This window comes from Bos grunniens, chromosome 11 (genome assembly GCF_055505025.1).
Source record: "Bos grunniens cultivar Pamir isolate PY7600 chromosome 11, Bosgru_T2T1.0, whole genome shotgun sequence".
NCBI lineage: Eukaryota > Metazoa > Chordata > Mammalia > Artiodactyla > Bovidae > Bos > Bos grunniens.
Genome location: NC_141175.1, coordinates 88184406 through 88203843, shown reverse-complemented (window position 1 = coordinate 88203843; position 19438 = coordinate 88184406). Strand labels below are relative to the sequence as shown.

Below are 19438 nucleotides of genomic sequence, written 5' to 3'. Positions count from 1 at the left end.
AAAGTTTCTATAACAATAAATTTCTCCATCTTCCTTACAATCAATAATTAAGATCGGTTCATCTCTGTGGATTCACATCTACTTTACCTAATACACTTTTATTTCTCTGCACCCCTTTACCACCTCCCCCCCAAACAAAATCAAGTTGTATTAAAGTATTTTAACTGCAAATCCACTAGATTCCATTCTGACAAATATTTCAATTCATGAGACACCTTATCTATATTTGTACACTTTATTTAAAAACAAATAATACACTTAGAGCCACCAAAAAAGGATATCTTAATTAGCTTATCCATATCCTGAATTTACAAGAGAAACTTCTTGCACCACAAAAATTAGCATTTGGATTAATTTACATTAATTGATATTATATTTAAATTTTAAAATACCTGAAGATCAAACCATCTGGCTCAGGGCTCACCAGTTAGAGGGGTGAAGGGGTGTGGAGAAAAGGAGCTGTTTAGGAATCTGAACTGATGCCCTGAGGTCAGCTCTAGTAAACTGAACTTGAGAAACATAAAACAAGCAGTGGATTACAGGATTACAAAGAAGTGGTTCTTCCTAAAAACAAAAAACAGGTATTAGATTATATAGTTGGGATAGGTATAAAGGGTATCTCTTAATCTGGATTGGAAAAAAGTTATGAGAAGGGGGTTGCATTTATTTCTCACAAGAGGTAAATTTCAGCCAAACAATGAGAAGAAAGTAGGGAGGGTGGAATGCGGTAGACTGAAGGCTTTCTGATTGCTGATAATACCAAATCTAGCAGCTCTCTACAAGCCAACTAAAATACCATCCTCTGAGAAATTTTCAGAGAGGAGCTAACACACAACCAGGGAAAAACCATTCTGCATTAACAAGGCACTCACTGGTTCACGGCCTGCGAAAAACCCAGGCAGACATCAGAGTTAATCTGAAATAAAATCAACTTTCTAATTTGCATCAGAGGGATGACACGCATGTGGTCCCAGTTAAATCAAATCTAAAGCTTGACTAGCAAAGATCCAGGAAATTCTGACCCTTAAGCACCACTTCAGGAATACTGCTAGAATAAGTAAGTGGGATCTAGAGATCTCTGTTTGGCTTTATATTTGCTTTTTTTGGATAAAAAAAAAAAAAAAAAAGATACAGTCTGTTTGTGAACAGACTTTGTGAACCTGGTGTCCCGAGGAATGACACTGAGATCCAGCTGGATGATGGATATATGGCCAATTAAAAAACTTTCAGGAGCAAAAGTCAAATGGTTCAAATCATCTACAAAGGACCTGACCTTTGTTTTTAAACATGGATATGTTAGTTTTCTGGACCTTCCTCTAAAATGAATTGAAGGAATTGATACATTTCAGAAAAATATACATACAATTTCTGTCAGCTACTACTTTTGTACAACCTGAATCCCAGTGTTAAAACAAAATACTGCAATTATATAAATAACTAAACAAGTAACACAGTAACAGAGACAACTTCTGAGCAAATAAAATGAGTGATTATGTACTGAATAGCCTTGAAACAGCTTTCAAAGAATAAAGTAAGTTGAAGGAAATCAGAGCTCCTTTCCCATGTAAATCAATAACAACTCGGCTCTTGGTTGAAAACATCACATAGACATATACTAACCAGAGATTATCTCCAGCTCACTATCAACATGGATGACAAATTTTAAGCAGTTCTTTCAAAAGAAAATCAAAATTAATTCGAAGCCTTTCAATCTGATTTGTGACACCTTTGTTCAATATAACTTAAATGACATAGCCTGAGAAAAGCACCAACACAGATTTTTTAAATTGCATCCAACCATTATTTTCGATGTCATAAAGATTTGCTTGAGTCAAAAATGGCAGCAATGACAAAGAGGTAGATATGAAAGATGCCATTTAAATACTATTCTTAGTTGGAATTTTAACTAGTTCAGGTGTTTAATTTAAAAACAATTTTTACTAGTTGAATCTTCATCATATAAGAATTGCATGACATGCTCTTGTGTAAAGGGGAAATAAATGAAGTACTAAAAAAAAAAAAATGAGCCTTTAAAAATTACATTTACTTAGCTAACATTAATGAGAGCCTGTAATTTTGATGAATCAGTAATATCTCCTTTTACCTGAACTTGACTTATAATGAAATAATAGTTATTTTCTTCTCTACTGAAATTTCTAGGAATTCACATTCAGAATTCTTGGAAAGTACTTTTGGTGCTCAGAAGAGCACGAAGACAGCGCATGAAATGTCCCCTGAAGTCCTAGAAGTTTTACAGACACATTAAAAAGACACTGATGGTCACAAATCAGGACCTTCACAGATGGGCAAACATTCAAACATCACGACACACACACACACACACACACACACACACACACACACACACACACACTCACTCATTCACTCACTCATACACTCTCTCATACCTCTTCCCCACAAAACAACTCAATCCTCATCCTCACTGTAAGGCTGAATTTGTATTTTTTTTTTTTTTTAAAAGGCACCTCTCTTTCTCTAGCTATTGCCTTCTTGATGATATCGGTTTTGTCAAAAATCCTGAATGCTCAATGGAAATAGTTCAGTACTGAGAATGGAACATTTTTCAATTCACATTTGAATAGCCAGGTTTTCTTACATTCAGATTTTAATAAACTAGAATGACAGTCTTTAAAACAAGCATGCTAGCCTATAATGAATATCGTATATACAGTAATTTAAACATTTAGAACTATATATTATACTGCAAAGCAAACAGCACAACACTCATCATACTCATCATTACCTGCTGTGGACACTACCTCCAAAAATGAAAATACAAAACAGTAAAATGCACCTATGGTTTTATATATATATATATATAATATATAGTCTATATATATTATATATATCCCTACAATATATATAATATATATTTATAAAATATACATACATTTTAGACATTTTCAAATAAATTTTTGTCATTATCTCCAAAAGAAACTTATAGCAAGAACACTGAAGGAATGAAACTCAGATAAACAAAAAATTTCTCACAAAGTTCATTATCAGTGATACAGCTCAATTTCCCCCCTTTTAGTCATAACTAAAATGATTATAAAAGCTAAATACTTTGCATAACTAATTAATCTGTTTAATGGCAAAAACTGCTAAACGTGTTCAATAGAAAAATACTGAAGGTCATTATATCACTTATGTTAAATATCTGTCTATGGTTTGAGTAGCAAATGAGCTCCATATGACAGAGTAGTTTCGAGAAGGGTGCTGCAAGCTCCCAGGGATGTACCCATAGCATATGAAAATAAGGCAGGGACCCACCTCATCTGCTGATTTTTCATACTCTTCCAATACATTTCACTCAAAATATTTACAAATAAAGCACTATGAAAGCATTTCAATCATTGTTCAAATCTGGGATTTGTTCATTCTGTCAATTTTCATTGAAGTTTTGATAGGCTGATGGAAAAGTCAGACAAACACACACACATATATATGCTTCTATCTGGTTGGAAGACAGCTTTGGCTCATTTCTAGGCTGAGATCGTAATAGTGCTAGTGGAGAAGAAATCCCTGTTTCTGGTACAACCTCCAAGAGCACAGCATTGGCTTTCTAAGGAACTTTCAACAGTTCCATCATTTGCACTACAGTCTACATATCTCATGGTTATTTTCCACTTACTAATAGAAAAATTTCAACCATGAGACCTAAAATGCAGGTGAAGAGAGTGTCTTAGTTTTGAGAATTCCAGTTGACAGAAGTAAAGCAGGCACTGAACACCCTGGAAGGTAATTAAAGCAATAATTGGTAGAACAATAGCTTGTAATCATCCATCACAAATATGCCAATTAAGAGCACCTGACTGAAATTTTCCAGTATCCTTCTACAAATGTTAGGTCAGTGACATAATTTATTTACTTTGTGAAGAAGCCAAAAAGGAATTCACCAAACACAACGTGGAATTCTATACCCGCACAGGAATATAAACATTTACCTGGTAGCTCATGTCCAGGTCAATTCATCTGAATGTACAAAGCAGTCCCTTGAGCCCATTGTTAAGCACATATAAAATGACAAGGTAGCCGTGTCAAAATAAAGCATATTTGTGTATCAACCAGGAAAATTTAACAAAGGTCCTTAAAGAAAATCTGCCTGTATACTGCAGAATTCTAGAGGCAGACAAGCAGAAATTTTAAAGAAAAATTATCAATTAATATCCACACTATCATGTTAATACTTCTTCAGGGAGTAAATGTACGTATTAGAAGTGCCATTGCTATGATAATGGAATATGTGGCATAGGAATGTAGAAATTACATCTGAGAGCCAAAGTACATTTTACTGAAAATTTGATAATTAGTAAAATTTCTGATTTCCAGATTGGTCTCTGCCATATTGGGCAAATAAGAAAGTGCATGAGGAAGAGCGGAGACAGCTGCAGGGATAAGGTCTACATACCATCTCCAGACAGTGGGGTCACATAAATCCCAAGAACTAACCCTATGTGGGTCATTGGTAAGGTGAGCTCAGAGAACCCCAGGCCTTCAAGACATGGTTTTCCTCAGAAACAATACTGACTCACTGCCCATTAAAACATGCTATGTATTCCAATGAAACACTGGAGGTGGGGTAGGGCAAGGGAAAGAAAGAGAGAACCCTCTAGGCAATATTATACACCAAACTATTCCATCCAGATTTCCAAGAGGTTTTACTTCTTGGAGATATTAATAATGGAACTTCTGGGGCACAAACATTTGCTTTATTTAGTAATTCTGCAAAGACAGCTGCCTGAGGTTAACCATACCCTTTGGACCATTAAAACATAATAATTATGAACTATTTTTGGTAGGTGTCAGATAATTTTAATATCAGAGACAAAGAAAGAGATCATGTGAAGCATCGTTATGTGGGTTCTAGTGAGTACTTGCAAGTAACTTCCAGCTTTTTAATCACTACAAGATACGATTTCATCAATATGAAATAATCACTCTGATACTATAAATATCACACGAATAAAGTGAAATTTAAAATTAACAGAAATCATTATAAAGATATGCCCTGCTTGCCATTAAAAATAAACAGAATCTTCAACCTGAATAAGTTAAATTCTTTAGTAAAAGCAGACTCGTATCAACTATTCTTCATAATGGTGAGTATTTTTGACAGCTAAACTTTAGAATGGTACCAAATCTATTTTCAAAAATGTTAATACAATATAGAAATCTGCTTACAAACTAAATATTTGTTTAGCATTTCTGAATAATAATATATTTAACATATTATTGCATTTTTTTCCCTCTAATAAGTAAAATGTTTTGCCAGGTGCTTTATGAGAACAGTTGAAAGGAGAGCTAAATTAAAAACTCATTTTAACACTGTTTGGTCATTATGCACATAGGGGTTAGTACAGTAGATGTGATAAAGATTACCGTTTTAACTATCTAATATGTTTAACAAGATTTCTCAGGGGAGAACTAGGTCTAAATTGCCATTCTTCCTCTATTCATTCCCAGTAATCAAGCTTTTTAATTATCCCTTATGCCCTATTATTCAATAGGGACAAGCTAAACCTATGTTTGTTCTTCGCTCAGGCCTGCCTAGCGAATTGGAACAACCTCAGAAATAAAAGCTCCTGTTTGGGGAAAAATTTTAAAGTTTTCAGGCTCAGATTCAGCTGAGCTTGCAGCAACCTGAACAAACCTTAGTTTTAGAAAACAGTGTACGAATTGCAAAACTATACTTTAACAAATGTTCTCTGTGCTCCTTCAGCAGAACAAAAGGGCTGGATGGGTTGACTCTTGCCCTGGTCTTCTGTATCTCTTTTGTGCAGTTGATTACTTATAAAGAGCTAGAAGGTGAAGATGATGCATTGTGTCATACAAAGACTTTAGCCAGTGCATCCGCCCCAGCACTGGCTATATAGCATTTGGATGGGTGGAAAGCTACATCATGAATTGATTCTTCAAACTTTTTCCGATGAGCTGTGAACTCTTGGATACATGTCTTACTTTCTAGGTTCCATAAACGTATTGAACAGTCATGACCTATATTAAAAGAAAAGAAATTAAGAGAAAAATTACATTAAATGTGAAAACTGTAAGAATAAATAAATAATTCAAAGCTGTACTTACTGCCAGACATTAAGTACAGGCCATTTGGATCAACTGCTAAACTTGTAACGGCTTCTAGGTGGGCTACCATCGAATGGATCAGTTTGCCTTTGGAAAAAGAGATTGTTACTCTTTAGTAATAGTTTTTCTCATCCTGAATACCAGCCAGCTACCACACTGTACTGGCTCCACCAACCACCCCTCTCTGTGTAGTCTCTGCATCAAAGACTTTCCCAACTGCTAAAACAATGCATGTCTCCCTCCTTGCTCTAGCCATGGTGATGATGAGAAACAAAAGGTCAACTTTCAGATTTTTGTCTTTCACAATATGGAAGTCAGTAATTTGTACACAAATATTCCTTTAAGCCATGTTCATTAACTAAAATTCAGACATTATTAATCACTAACTTTGGATCCTTTAGCTACAAGCAAATTATAGGTTGTGGAAAGAGAAGAAGAGACTGTGACAAAGACAAAGGAACAGAAAATCTGGCCACAATTTTGGTGGAAAGAGTATATGGAAAGATATTAAAAATACTAAATTATTCATCAATCGCAGCTAAACAAAGTTAACAAAAGTCGATAGCAGATTCTCAAGTAAATATGGCTACTAATACAGTGAGTTTTTCTCCCAGTCAGCTCTTCATGTTTCCTTTAGACTAGTGAAAAATAACCTAATAAAAATTGGGAAAGCTTCCATACCCCAATGCAAATTCATCAGGACCAAATAATCAGTATTGACTCAGGGGTTTTCCATCTGTAACACTAAGAACCTTAAAAAATTAAACAATTTTAAACAAAACATAATGATCATATATATGCCCATACTTCCAACATGTTTCTACTTTTCCACAATATATTAACATTTTATTGGTATCTGAATGAATTTTTCATTATGTTCTGAGTAATAACCTTGGTCTAGGGTCAATATATAGCACCTATTTACTATTAAATAAACCAAGATGATCCCATATGCTATCATGAACACTGATTCTTTGCAGATTAGATGAAGTAAAAACAAATGATCTGAGAGAGAATCTGTGTTTCAGTGCCTATTCCCTGAACATAAAGCCACCAACAGACACCAAAATTACAGTTGTGATTTCTTTTTTCAATAATAATCAATTTAAATACATTCTTACCTGTATTGTTATCATAGAACTTGATGTGTCTATCTTCATGGGCAGTGATGCTGATGGGAAGAGTGGGGTGACTGATGACTCTATTTATTTGGCAGGAAGAGTTGGCTGCTAAACAGAAAAAATTAAAGAGCAACACAAATTTGTCAAAGCTACCATTTCTTCACACAAAAAAGAACATTCACATAAGAGTCTGGAAAAGTAGGAGATGGACTTTTAATTTGTCTTTAGTTCATTTATTCTGCAACTGTGTTCGTAACTGTGATGTTAGGAAATGAGACTCGTCTGAGAAACACTCTACTGACAAATCTAGAAGTACTTGGGAATTAGAATTTCCTTTCCACCACCTGCTCTGTAGGGATGCCCCGAGAAAGTAGCCCAGAGCCATGGGCATCTCTCATTTGACGGTGGTCTATGATACCTCTACCACTTGCAGAAAACCCCATCATTATTTCATGTGGATAATTTCCACATTCAAATCTCAGCTCTGTCCAGACACAGAGCTCTTTATCACATGGTCATTATCTAAAGATAAACATGACAAAGGGAGCTTCTTAACTCTTTAGTCTTTTCCTTCTCATCAAAATAGAAATTGTCATCTATCGATAATCTACCATGTATGGAATCTGAAAACAGCATCCTAACAGTACTTTTTGTACACTATTTAATAATCTTCAAAGAGATCTTAATTGTACATGCACACTGAGATGGGCGGGCCAATTGTCATTAGGTCCTTAACCTAGTGAATGAAGTAAGGTCCGGAAAACAGCTGTTATAGCCCCTAAAATCATGGTAACAAAGCCAGTACCTATTCCAATGCCTGCTCTATCCAAACTAGATGACTCATGCAAATCAGGCAACTGTCAAAACAAGTACCTAAACTATCACAAAGTGTCTCCTGAAAGTCTTTATTCAAATGGAAATCAATTATTAAGAACTTATGTTTAGTGATTTTTGTTACCATAATTTTGATAAGGAAAAATCTACATAAAGATAACACTAATTTAAGATATATCAAAGTTAAAATAATTATTATATTAATATCAGGGTCTTGGAAGAAGAAGGGATGTCCTTACAGAGTATAATTGGGGCAACCAGCAAATTTGAGTGTAAACAATAACTCATACAATAGCATAGTGTCATTGAAAATTCCTTGATTTTGATAATGTAATATGCTGTCAGAGAATGCCCTTGTTCTTAGGAATTACATACTAAAGGACCTAGGGGTATAGGGGTATACTGTCTCCTAAGTGGCTCAGAATTTTAAAGTACACACACATACAGATAATGACAAAGTAAATGTGACTAATATGGCAAAAGTTTTAAAAACTAGTGAATTTGAGTGAAGTGTACCAGAAGTTTTTATACTATTTTTGAAACTTTTCTTTAAACTTAAAACTTCAAAAATAAAGCGTTCTTAACATTTTTTAAATCTCAGAATAAGTATCATGAAGTTATACTCACAACAGAAAATAAAACTATGTACAGTTAAAAATAGCTCCAATATTAGTCTACTCTACAGGATTTTCATATGGTACCTAGAAACATGACCTCTTAAAAGCTGAGAAGTCTTTTCCAATGCTGACAGCAGGTAGCCACCCAGTCTGTTATCTATGTGCACAATAAAAGTCACCTGACCATGTGGAATGAACTCTGGGTTGGTTACACTCATTTTAAATGGTCCTAGACAAAGAATTTAGATTCAAAATTCATTCTATGTATGCTTTTTCTGACAGAAATAACACACCATTGAGCAATATCCTCTGTAAAGTCTATCAGGAGAATAACAACAAAAATACTTTAAGTAAAATGTCCCATATATTTTGAGAGAGAGGTTTCTGAGAAGAGCTTCAATTACTTTGAGATCTAGAAAATGAGTATGATAGAAATCAGGCAAAATAAAGTTCTTATTTAGTAATACTTTTTAAGGAAGTTTCTCCACTTGATAGTAAGTCAGATAAGTAAAAGTCAGCAACTACAAAGAACACTAGAAATAAAGACCTACCAGCCATTATTCTAACAATGAACCTAAAACAATCCTCCAAATATTTATTTATATTCAGCTTGTGACTGAGAAATGGATTCACAAATACTCAGTTACCTCTTTCAACTACCTTTGACTTAATCAAGCCCAATTACCACTGGCAAGAAGGCAGGTAATTTATTCCGATTCTAAGAACAAACATCTTTCATCCGTCTAAATTATACAAAATTCTCTTTTAGCTTAAAACATGTTTAGTCTGAACTTCAATTTAAAAAACACCTACTAAATTCCATAATACAATAAAATAGTCAAACATAAACAGCTAAGGGACTACAGTTGTCACAGTAGACAGCAATAAGTTTGTTTCATATAACTCTAAAGTAATCAAATCATTAATTTAGGAAATGTCAGGACGTATCATCATAATCTAAAAGAGTTATCACTTATTCCATTAATGATGCCTTTTTTCAAAACGTTCTTGGGAGTCTTCTTCTGAAAAGGCTTCTAGTTTCATTCCAATTCCAAAGAAAGGCAATGCCAAAGAATGTTCGAACTATCACACAATTGCACTCATCTCACACACTAGCAAAGTAATGCTCAAAATTCTCCAACCTAGGCTTCAAATGTACGTGAACCAAGAACTTCCAAATGTTCAAGCTGGATTTAGAAAAGGCAGAGGAACCAGAGATCAAATTGCCAATATCTGCTGGATCACAGAAAAAGCAAGAGAATGCCAGAAAAACATCTGCTTTATTAACTAACTACGCTAAAGGCTTTGACTGTGTGGATCACAACAAAGTGTACAAAATTTTTAAAGAGATGCGAATACCAGACCTCCTTACTGGGAATACCAGTCCACCACGTTGATGGACATAGAGGTAAGAAATCTGTATGCAGGTCAAGAAGCAACAGTTAGAACTGGACATGGAACAATGGACTGGTTGGAAATTGGGAAAGGAGTATGTCAAGGCTGTATATTGTCACCCTGCTTATTTAACTTAAATGCAGAGTACATCGTGTGAAATGCTGGGCTGGATAAAGCACAAGCTGGAATCAAGACTGCCAGGAGAAATAACAATAACCACAGAGATGCAGATGACACTACCCTCAGGGAAGAAATCGAAGAAATCAAAGAGGAACTAAAGAGCCCCTTGATGAAAGTTTAAGAGGAGAGTGAAAAAGCTGGCTTAAAATTCAACATTCAGAAAACTAAGATCATGGCATCTGATCCCATCACTTCACAGCAAATAGACAGGGAAACAATAAGCAACTTCATTTTCTTGGGCTCCAAAATCACTGGAGATGTTGACTACAGCCATGAAATTAAAAGACGCTTGCTCCTTGGAAGAAAAGCTATGACTAAACTAGGCAGCATATTAAAAAGCAGAGACATTACTTTGCTGACAAAGGTCCGTCTAGTCAAAGCTGTGGTTTTTCCAGTAATCCTGTATGAATGTGAGAGTTGGACCATAAAGAAAGCTGAGTGCCGAAGAACTGATGCTTTTGAATTGTGGTGTTGGAGAAGGCTCTCATGAGTCCCTTGGACTGCAAGGAGATCAAACCAGTCAATCCTAAGGAAATCAGTCCTGAATCTTCACTGGAAGGACTGATACTAAAGCTGAAGCTCCAATACTTTGGCCACCTGATGGGAAGAACTGACTCACTGAAAAGACCCTGATGCTGGTAAAGATTGAGGGAGGAGGAGAAGGGGACAACAGAGGATGAGATGGTGGGATGGTATCATTGACTTGATGGCCATTAATTTGAGCAAGTGGTGATGGACAGGGAAGCCTGATGTGCTGCAGTCCATGGGCTTGAAAAGAATCGGATACGACTGAGTGACTGAACTGAACTGACCAGGCAAAAAAGTCATATGACTTTACAGTTAAACATCTTGGAGGAAAATGGAATTTTCTAGCTCAGTTTATTCATCTCACTCATTGGACTTGAAAGTGACAAAACAGTGAAAGTGTTAGCTCTCTCAGTCCGTCCTACTCTTTTTGATGCCATGGGCTATAGCCTGCCAGGCTCCTTTGTCCATGGAATTCTCCAGGCAAGAATAACAGAGTGGGTTGCCATTTCCTTCTCCAGGAGATCTTCCCAGCTCAGGGATCAAACCTGGTCTCCTGCACTGCAGGCAGATTCTTTATCTGAGCCACCACGGAAACCCTAGACTTGAGATCTTATTAATTTGTAGCAGTCATTAAAATCAACGTTTATGCTAAGAACATTTAAAGAACTGATGATAACCTCTGAAGGAAATTTTTTAAATGTTTACAACCTTAATTTCATACTGGTTTTTCATCTTACTATAGCAGCTTTAGGTCATATATCTAAGCACTATTTGAAATTTACTGCAAGTCTAAAATGTATTTCTTGGCAAAAAGAAAAAATTCATTTTCCTACTCCATAATCTCAATTTTTACTTTTTTGTCTCTTTTACATCCAAATAGTTCAAAGCTCCATTCAAACCTACCCCCCTAAATAATTCTTATAGGATACCAGGAGAAAACAACGAACAACAGATTGGAAACAGAAAATGAAGACAGCCAAAATGGAATGAAGGAATTTTTCAAGAGAAAAAGGTAAAAAGGAGAGGAGACAGAGTCATACATATTCACACACATGAACACATCATGGCAATCATTTTTAAAGCTAGTTCTCAGATTCAAACAACACTGTACGTGTATGTAGCTTTATCAACTGCAGCCTAAACTTACTGTTTGTTTGAAGACTAAAGGCAGAAAGTAATGGTTATAAAAGGCAAAACTCCAAAGGATTCTGTATTATCTTCTTCACAATCTGAGTCATTATTTCCTGGTTTCCTGTATCCAATAAGAAGATTCAGATTTGGGATTCTGACAGGCACAACTTGATCTATTTTCTAATCAGTACTGAACTGTGTCATTTATGAAAAGAAGCTCGTTTTAAAGATAAAATTATGAGGGGATAAGGGCAATATAGGGGTAGGGAAGTACAAGGTACAAACTATTAGGTATAAAATAAGCTACAATGATATACTGTACAACACAAGGAATAGAACCAATATTTTATAATAATTATAAATGGAGAATAACTTTTAAAAATTGTGAATCACTATACTGTACACCTGGATCGGTAGGTGCCCAATATGCTGCTGGAGATCAGTGGAGAAATAACTCCAGAAAGAATGAAGTGATGGAGCCAAAGCAAAAACAATATCCAGTTGTGGATGTCACTGGTGATAGAAGCAAGGTCCAATGCTGTAAAGAGCAATATTGCACAGGAACCTGGAATGTCAGGTCCATGAATCAAGGCAAATTGGACGTGGTCAAACAGGAGATGGCAAGAGTGAACGTCAACATTCCAGGAACCAGCAAACTGAAATGGACTGGAATGGGTGAATTTAACTCAGATGACCATTATATCTACTACTGTGGGCAGGAATCCCGTAGAAATGGAGTAGCTATCATGGTCAACAAAAGAGTCCGAAATGCATTATTTGGATGCAATCTCAAAAACGACAGGATGATCTCTGTTCATTTCCAAGGCAAACCATTCAATATCACGGTAAGCCAAGCCTATGCCCCAACCAGTAACGCTGAAGAAGCTGAAGTTGAACGGTTCTATGAAGACCTACAAGACGTTCTAGAACTAACACCCAAAAAAGATGTCTTTTTCATTATAGGGGACTGGAATGCAAAGTAGGAAGTCAAGAAACACCTGGAGTAACAGGCAAATTTGGCCTTGGAATACGAAATGAAGCAGGGCAAAGGCTAATCGAGTTTTGCCAAGAGAACACATTGGTCATACATAACAAACACTCTTTTCCAACAACACAAGAGAAGACTCCACATATGGACATCACCAGATGGTCAACACTGAAATCAGATTGATTATATTCTTTGCAACCAAAGATGGAGAAGCTCTATACAGTCAGCAAAAACGAGACCTGGAGCTGACTGTGGCTCAGATCATGAACTCCTTATTGCCAAATTCAGACTTAAATTGAAGAAAGTGGGGAAAACCACCAGAACATTCAGGTATGATCTAAACAAATCTTATGATTATACAGTGGAAGTGAGAAATAGATTTAAGGGACTAGATCTCATAGACAGAGTGCCTGATGAACTATGGACGGAGGTTTGTGACACTGTACAAGAGACAGGGATCAAGACCATCCCCATGGAAAAGAAATGCAAAAAAGCAAAATGGCTATCTGAGGAGGCCTTACAAATAGCTGTGAAAAGAAGAGAAGCGAAAAGCAAAAGAGAAAAGGAAAGATATAAGCATCTGAATGCAGAGTTCCAAAGAATAGCAAGAAGAGATAAGAAAGCCTTCCTCAGCAATCAATGCAAAGAAATAGAGGAAAACAACAGAATGGGAAAGACCAGGGATCTCTTCAAGAAAATGAGAGATACCAAGGGAACATTTCACGCAAAGATGGGGTCGATAAAGGACAGAAATGGTATGGACCTAATAGAAGCAGAAGGTATTAAGAAGAGGTGGCAATAATACACAGGAGAACTGTACAAAAAAGAGCTTCATAACCCAGATAATTACAATGGTGTGATCACTCACCTAGAGCCAGACACCCTGGAATGTGAAGTCAAGTGGCCCTTAGAAAGCATCACTGTGAACAAAGCTAGTGGAGGTGATGGAATTCCAGTTGAGCTATTTCAAATCCTGAAAGATGATGCTGTCAAAGTGCTGCACTCAATATGCCAGCAAATTTGGGAAACTCAGCAGTGGCCACAGGACTGGAAAAGGTCAGTTTTCATTCCAATCCCAAAGAAAGACATTGCCAAAGAATGCTCAAACTACCACATAATTGCACTCATCTCACATGCCAGTAAAATAATACTCAAAATTCTCCAGGCCAGGCTTCAGCAGTATGTGAACTGTGAACTTCCAGATGTTCAAGCTGGTTTTAGAAAAGGCAGAGGAACCAGAGATCAAATTGCCAACATCCGCTGGATCATCGAAAAAGCAAGAGAGTTCCAGAAAAACATCTATTTCTGCTTCATTGACTACACCAAAGCCTTTGACTGTGTGGATCACAATAAACTGTGGAAAATTCTGAAAGAGATGGGAATACCAGACCACCTGACCTTCCTCTTGAGAAACCTATATGCAGGTCAGGAAGCAATAGCTAGAATGGACATGGAACAACAGACTGGTTCCAAATAGGAAAAGGAGTACGTCAAGGCTGTATATTGTCACCCTGTTTATTTAACTTATATGCAGAGTACATCATAAGAAACACTGGCCTGGATGAAGCACAAGCTGGAATCAAGACTGCTGGGAGAAATATCAATAACCTCAGATATGCAGATGACACCACCCTTATGGCAGAAAATGAAGAGGAACTAAAAAGCCTCTTGATGAAAGTGAAAGAGGAGAGTGAAAAAGTTGGCTTAAAGCTCAACATTCAGAAAACGAAGATCATGGCATCCAGTCCCATCACTTCAATGGAAATAGATCGGGGAACAGTGGAAACAGTGTCAGACTTTATTTTCTTGGGCTCCAAAATCACTGCAGATGGTGACTGCATTCATGAAATTAAAAGACGCTTACTCCTTGGAAGGAAAGTTATGACCAACCTAGATAGTATATTGAAAAGCAGAGATATTACTTTGCCAACAAAGGTCTGTCTAGTCAAGGCTATGATTTTTCCAGTAGTCATGTATGGATGTGAGTGTTGGACTGTGAAGAAAGCTGAGCGACAAAGAATTGATGCTTTTGAACTGTGGTATTGGAGAAGACTCTTGAGTGTCCCTTGGACTGCAAGGAGATCGAACCAGTCCATCCTAAAGGAGATCAGTCCTGGGTGTTCATTGGAAGGACTGATGCTGAAGCTGAAACTCCAATACTCTGGCCACCTCATGCGAAGAGTTGACTCATTGGAGAAGACCCTGATGCCGGGAGGGATTGGGGGCAGGAGGAGAAGGAGATGACAGAGGATGAGATGGCTGGATGGCATCACTGACTCGATGAACATGAGTTTGATTGAACTCCAGGAGTTGGTGATGGACAGGGAGGCCTGGCGTGCTGTGATTCATGGGGTCGCAAAGAGTCAGACACGACTGAGCAACTTAACTGAACTAATACTGTATACCTGTAACATATAATATTGTATAGAAACTATAATTAAAAATATAACATTACAAAAAATAGATTTATTTTATACAGGCACTGTATAAAATATTTTGTTGTGCTTTGCTAATACCGTGTTGTTTTACAAATTGAAAGTCTGTGGCAACTCTGTACTTAGCAAGTCTATTGGTTCCATTTTTTCAATAGAAATCTGTTCACTTTGTGTCTATGTCACATTTTGGTAATTCTTGCAATATTTCAAACTTTTATATCTTATTATTAACAATAATATTAATTAATTGTTACTATTTGTTATGGTGATCTGTGGTTTCTAATCCTTGATATTTTAATTGTTTTGGCATGCTATGAACTGCACCCATATGAGATGGTGAACTTGACAAACACTGGTCAGGTATTCCATTGACCAGCTGTAAAACCCCACGTCTCTCCCTCTCAGGGGCGCCTTCCTAAGTCTCTGAAGCACAAAAATATTATAATTAGACCAATCAATAACCCTACAATGACCAAGTGTTCAAATGAAGGAAGATTTATACACACTTCTCACTTTAAATCAAAAGCTAGAAATGGTTAAGTTTAGTGAGGAAGACATGCCAAAATGATAGGCTGAAAGCTAGGTCTCTTGCTCCAGTTAGCCAAGTTTTGACTGCAAAGAAAAAAAGTTCTTGAAGAAAACTGAAAATGCTACTCCAGTAAAAATATAGATGATAAGAATGCAAAACAATGTGGAGAAAGTTTTAGTGGTCTGGATAAAAGGTCAAATCAGCCACAACATTCCCTTAAGCCAAAGCCTAATCTAGAGTAAGGTCCTAACTCTCTTTAATTCTACAAAGGCTGAAAGAGGTGAGAAAGCTGCAGAAGAAAAGTCTGAAGCTAGAAGAAGTACGTTCATGAAGTTTAAGGAAAGCAGCTGTCTCTATCACATAAAGTGCAAAGTGAAGTAGCAAGTGCTGATGTGGCAGCTGCAGCAATTTATGCAGATCTAGCTGAGATAATGAATAAAGGTGGCTACACTAAATAACAGATCCACGTAGACAAAACAGCCTTCTATTTGAAGAAATTGCTACCTAGGACTTTCATAGCTAGAGGGAAGTCAACACCTGGCTTCAAAGCCTCAACAGGCTGACTCCCTTATGAGGGGTTAATGTAGCTGGTGACTTAATGGCGAATCCAATGCTCATTTAACATTCTGAAAATTCTATGATCCTTAAGAATTATAATAATCTACTCTGCCTTTGCTTTATAAAGGGAACAACAAAGCCTGGATGACAGCATATATGCTTACAACATGGTTTACTGAATATTTTAAGCCTACTCTTGAGAACTACTGCTCAGAAAAGAAGATTCCTTTCCAAATATTATTGTTTAATGACAACGTCACCCAAGAGCTCTGATAGAGACATACAAGATTCATGCTTTTTCATGCCTCCTAACAAAACCTTCATTCTACATACAGCCCATGGATCAAGGAGTGATTTTGACCTTCAAGTCTTATTATTTAAGGAATACATTTCTTGAGGCTACAGCTGCCATAGATAGTGATTTCTCTGATGGATCCAAGCAAAGTCAATTGAAAACCTTCTGGAAAGGATTTACCATTCTAGATGCCATTAAAAGTATTTGTGATTCATGAGAAGCAGTCAAAATGTCAACACAAACAGGAGTTTGGAAAATGTTAGTTCCAACCCTCATGGATGACTATGAAGGGTTCAAGACTTCAGTGAAGGAAGTTTTGGGCATGGTGGAAATAGCAAGAGAACTAGAATTAGAAGTGAAGCCTGATGATGTGACTGAATTGCTGCAATCTCATGAGAAAACCCATGATGGATGAGGAAATGCTTCTTATGGATGAGCAAAGAAAGTGGTTTCTTGGGAAGGAATGTATTCTTGGGGAGGATGCTGGGAAGATTGTTGAAATGACAACAAAGGTCACATAATTATAAATCTTGTTGATCAAGCAGTGGCAGGGTTTGAAAAGACTTACTCCCATTTTGAAAGGAGTTCTACTATAAGCAGAATGCTATCAAACATCCACGCATGTTACAGAGAAGTTGTTTGTGAGAGGAAGAGTCAATCGATGCAGCAAACTTCACTGCTGTCTTCTTTAAGAAACTGCCACAGTCACCCCAACCTTCAGCAACCACCACTCTGATCAGTCACCCATGAGCATCGTGGCAGGACCCTCCCCCAGGCAAAAAGACTGTGACTCACTGAAGGCTAAGATGATAGTTAGCATTTTTCAGCAACAAAATATTTCTAAATTAAGGTATGTGCCCACTTAACAGTCTCTAGTGCAGTGTAAACATAACTTTAATATGCATTGGAAAAACAAAAGCTTCGTGTGACTAACTCTATTGTGATATGTATGTGCTTTATTTCGCAGGTCTGAAACTGAACCTGCAATAACTCCAAGATATGCCTGTATTTAGAATAAATGTTATTTTCTTCAAATAGAATTGAAAACTAAACATTTGGTATAAAATTAAACGGCTTCTCTTTAGAATAGATCAAATGCTACTTCAACCAGTAGAGTTATAAAACTTAACCTAAAGACTTAAAATCAACTGTAAATCATTATATCCTTCACATATAACTGTGTTATATGATCTTGAGGCAGAACACTTTATAATGACAAGTATTTTTCATTGTTGACTCTAGTAATTCTAATTTTGATAACACTAAAAAATTGATCCAAACATATACTACTTAAAATTGGTATACATACTTGAATCTAGATTGGATTCTAAAGTGAGAATGCGTTGTTGTGTTTCCATGTTAAAGATGCTTGTGTATCCTTTGCTGAATGATGCTACCATATGGCTTGGGTCACTGCTTACCAGATCCACAGAGGCAGGGACTCCCAATTCTATAAGTCAAAACATATTAGAAGAGAATGTCAGTTAGGGTATACTTTACAATATGCTTCAAATACAGCAAAACAAGCTGCAGTGTAAGAAGAAAACCAAGCTCAATGCTAGAGTAAGAATTCGCTCTTTTAGTCCTAGTTTGTTTTACTATCCTTACTTGTTTACCACATCTTCTACCAGTCACTCAGCCACTGTATTTATTGAATCCAAGCCTTTATTTAGGAATAAATGGAAAACATATGGACTACAAGTTTTTCTACTTCCATCTCAAATCAACCTGAGGTGTAGAGTGGCATCACGGGAATTCTTCATTTTAAAAGCCCATCTAACTTTAGTGAGTTACTAGGAATTCTAATTCACTAAAAATATGGAATTCAAGAAGTAAAATTTCAATTTGTTATTTATTGGTAGAGTCATACAAATATCAAATGCAGGCAACTCGTCAAAACCTAGGCACAAGTTATGGCAGCTCATGAATAAAGAAGACAATTTTATTTATCATTTAGAATAGGGTAAAACTTGGTTAAAATCTGGAACTTATTTATAAATATTAAAAGTGAAATTCTATGTATACGTGATCATAATCTGATTTTTAAAATCTGGTTCAAAATCTAAGTAAACCAGCAGTTCAAAAACGTGTATCTTCCAGAAGAAGATACATTAATGGACAATGAGCATACAAAAAAAGTGCTCAAAATAGCCACCAAAGAAATACAGCTTAAAAAGACAATGAAATACTATTGCACACACCCATCAAAATGGCTAAAACTAATTACACTATCAACAACAAATGTTTGTAATTAAGGATGTAGGGCTCCTGGAATTCTCACACATCGCAATAAGTGGTCCAACATGGCACAACCGCTTCCAAAGAAAGTTTGGCGATGCCACATAAAGTTAAACAGTTAAATACATAAATCTACTTCTAAAGACCCAAAATTCTATTTACAGGTCTTTACCTGCCTGTGATTAAAAAAAAAAAAATACAAATGTTCATAGGAGTTTTATTCATAATAGGAAAAATCTAGAAACAAGCCAAATGCTCATCAAGAGGTAAATTATAAACACAGTGGTTTAAAGAAATAACTACAAACAATAAAATTAAATTATTAACATTTATTACCACATGGATAAGCAACAAGAACATTACAGTAAGAGTAAAATGTCAGATATAAAAAGAGTATACATTGTATGACTTCATTTATATGAAATTTTAGAATAGACAAAACTAATTTATAATGAAAGAAACCACAACAGTGGGTACCTCTGGT

General features: G+C 36.2%; 1 protein-coding gene across 3 annotated transcripts in view; it reads right to left on the bottom strand.

Moving 5' to 3' along the window:
• Positions 1-221: 221 nt before the first annotated feature.
• The window catches only part of STRN (striatin), a 110675-nt gene continuing 91458 nt past the window's right edge, over positions 222-19438 (bottom strand). For all 3 annotated transcript variants that reach the window (XM_086327442.1, XM_086327443.1, XM_086327444.1), the window contains 4 exons: positions 18026-18166; positions 7227-7334; positions 6106-6192; positions 222-6018 (listed from right to left, as the gene is read on the bottom strand). In XM_086327442.1, coding sequence (XP_086183568.1) covers positions 5849-6018; positions 6106-6192; positions 7227-7334; positions 18026-18166 — 506 coding nt within the window. In that variant the 3' untranslated portion in view covers positions 222-5848. The remainder of the gene's footprint in view (positions 6019-6105; positions 6193-7226; positions 7335-18025; positions 18167-19438) is intronic.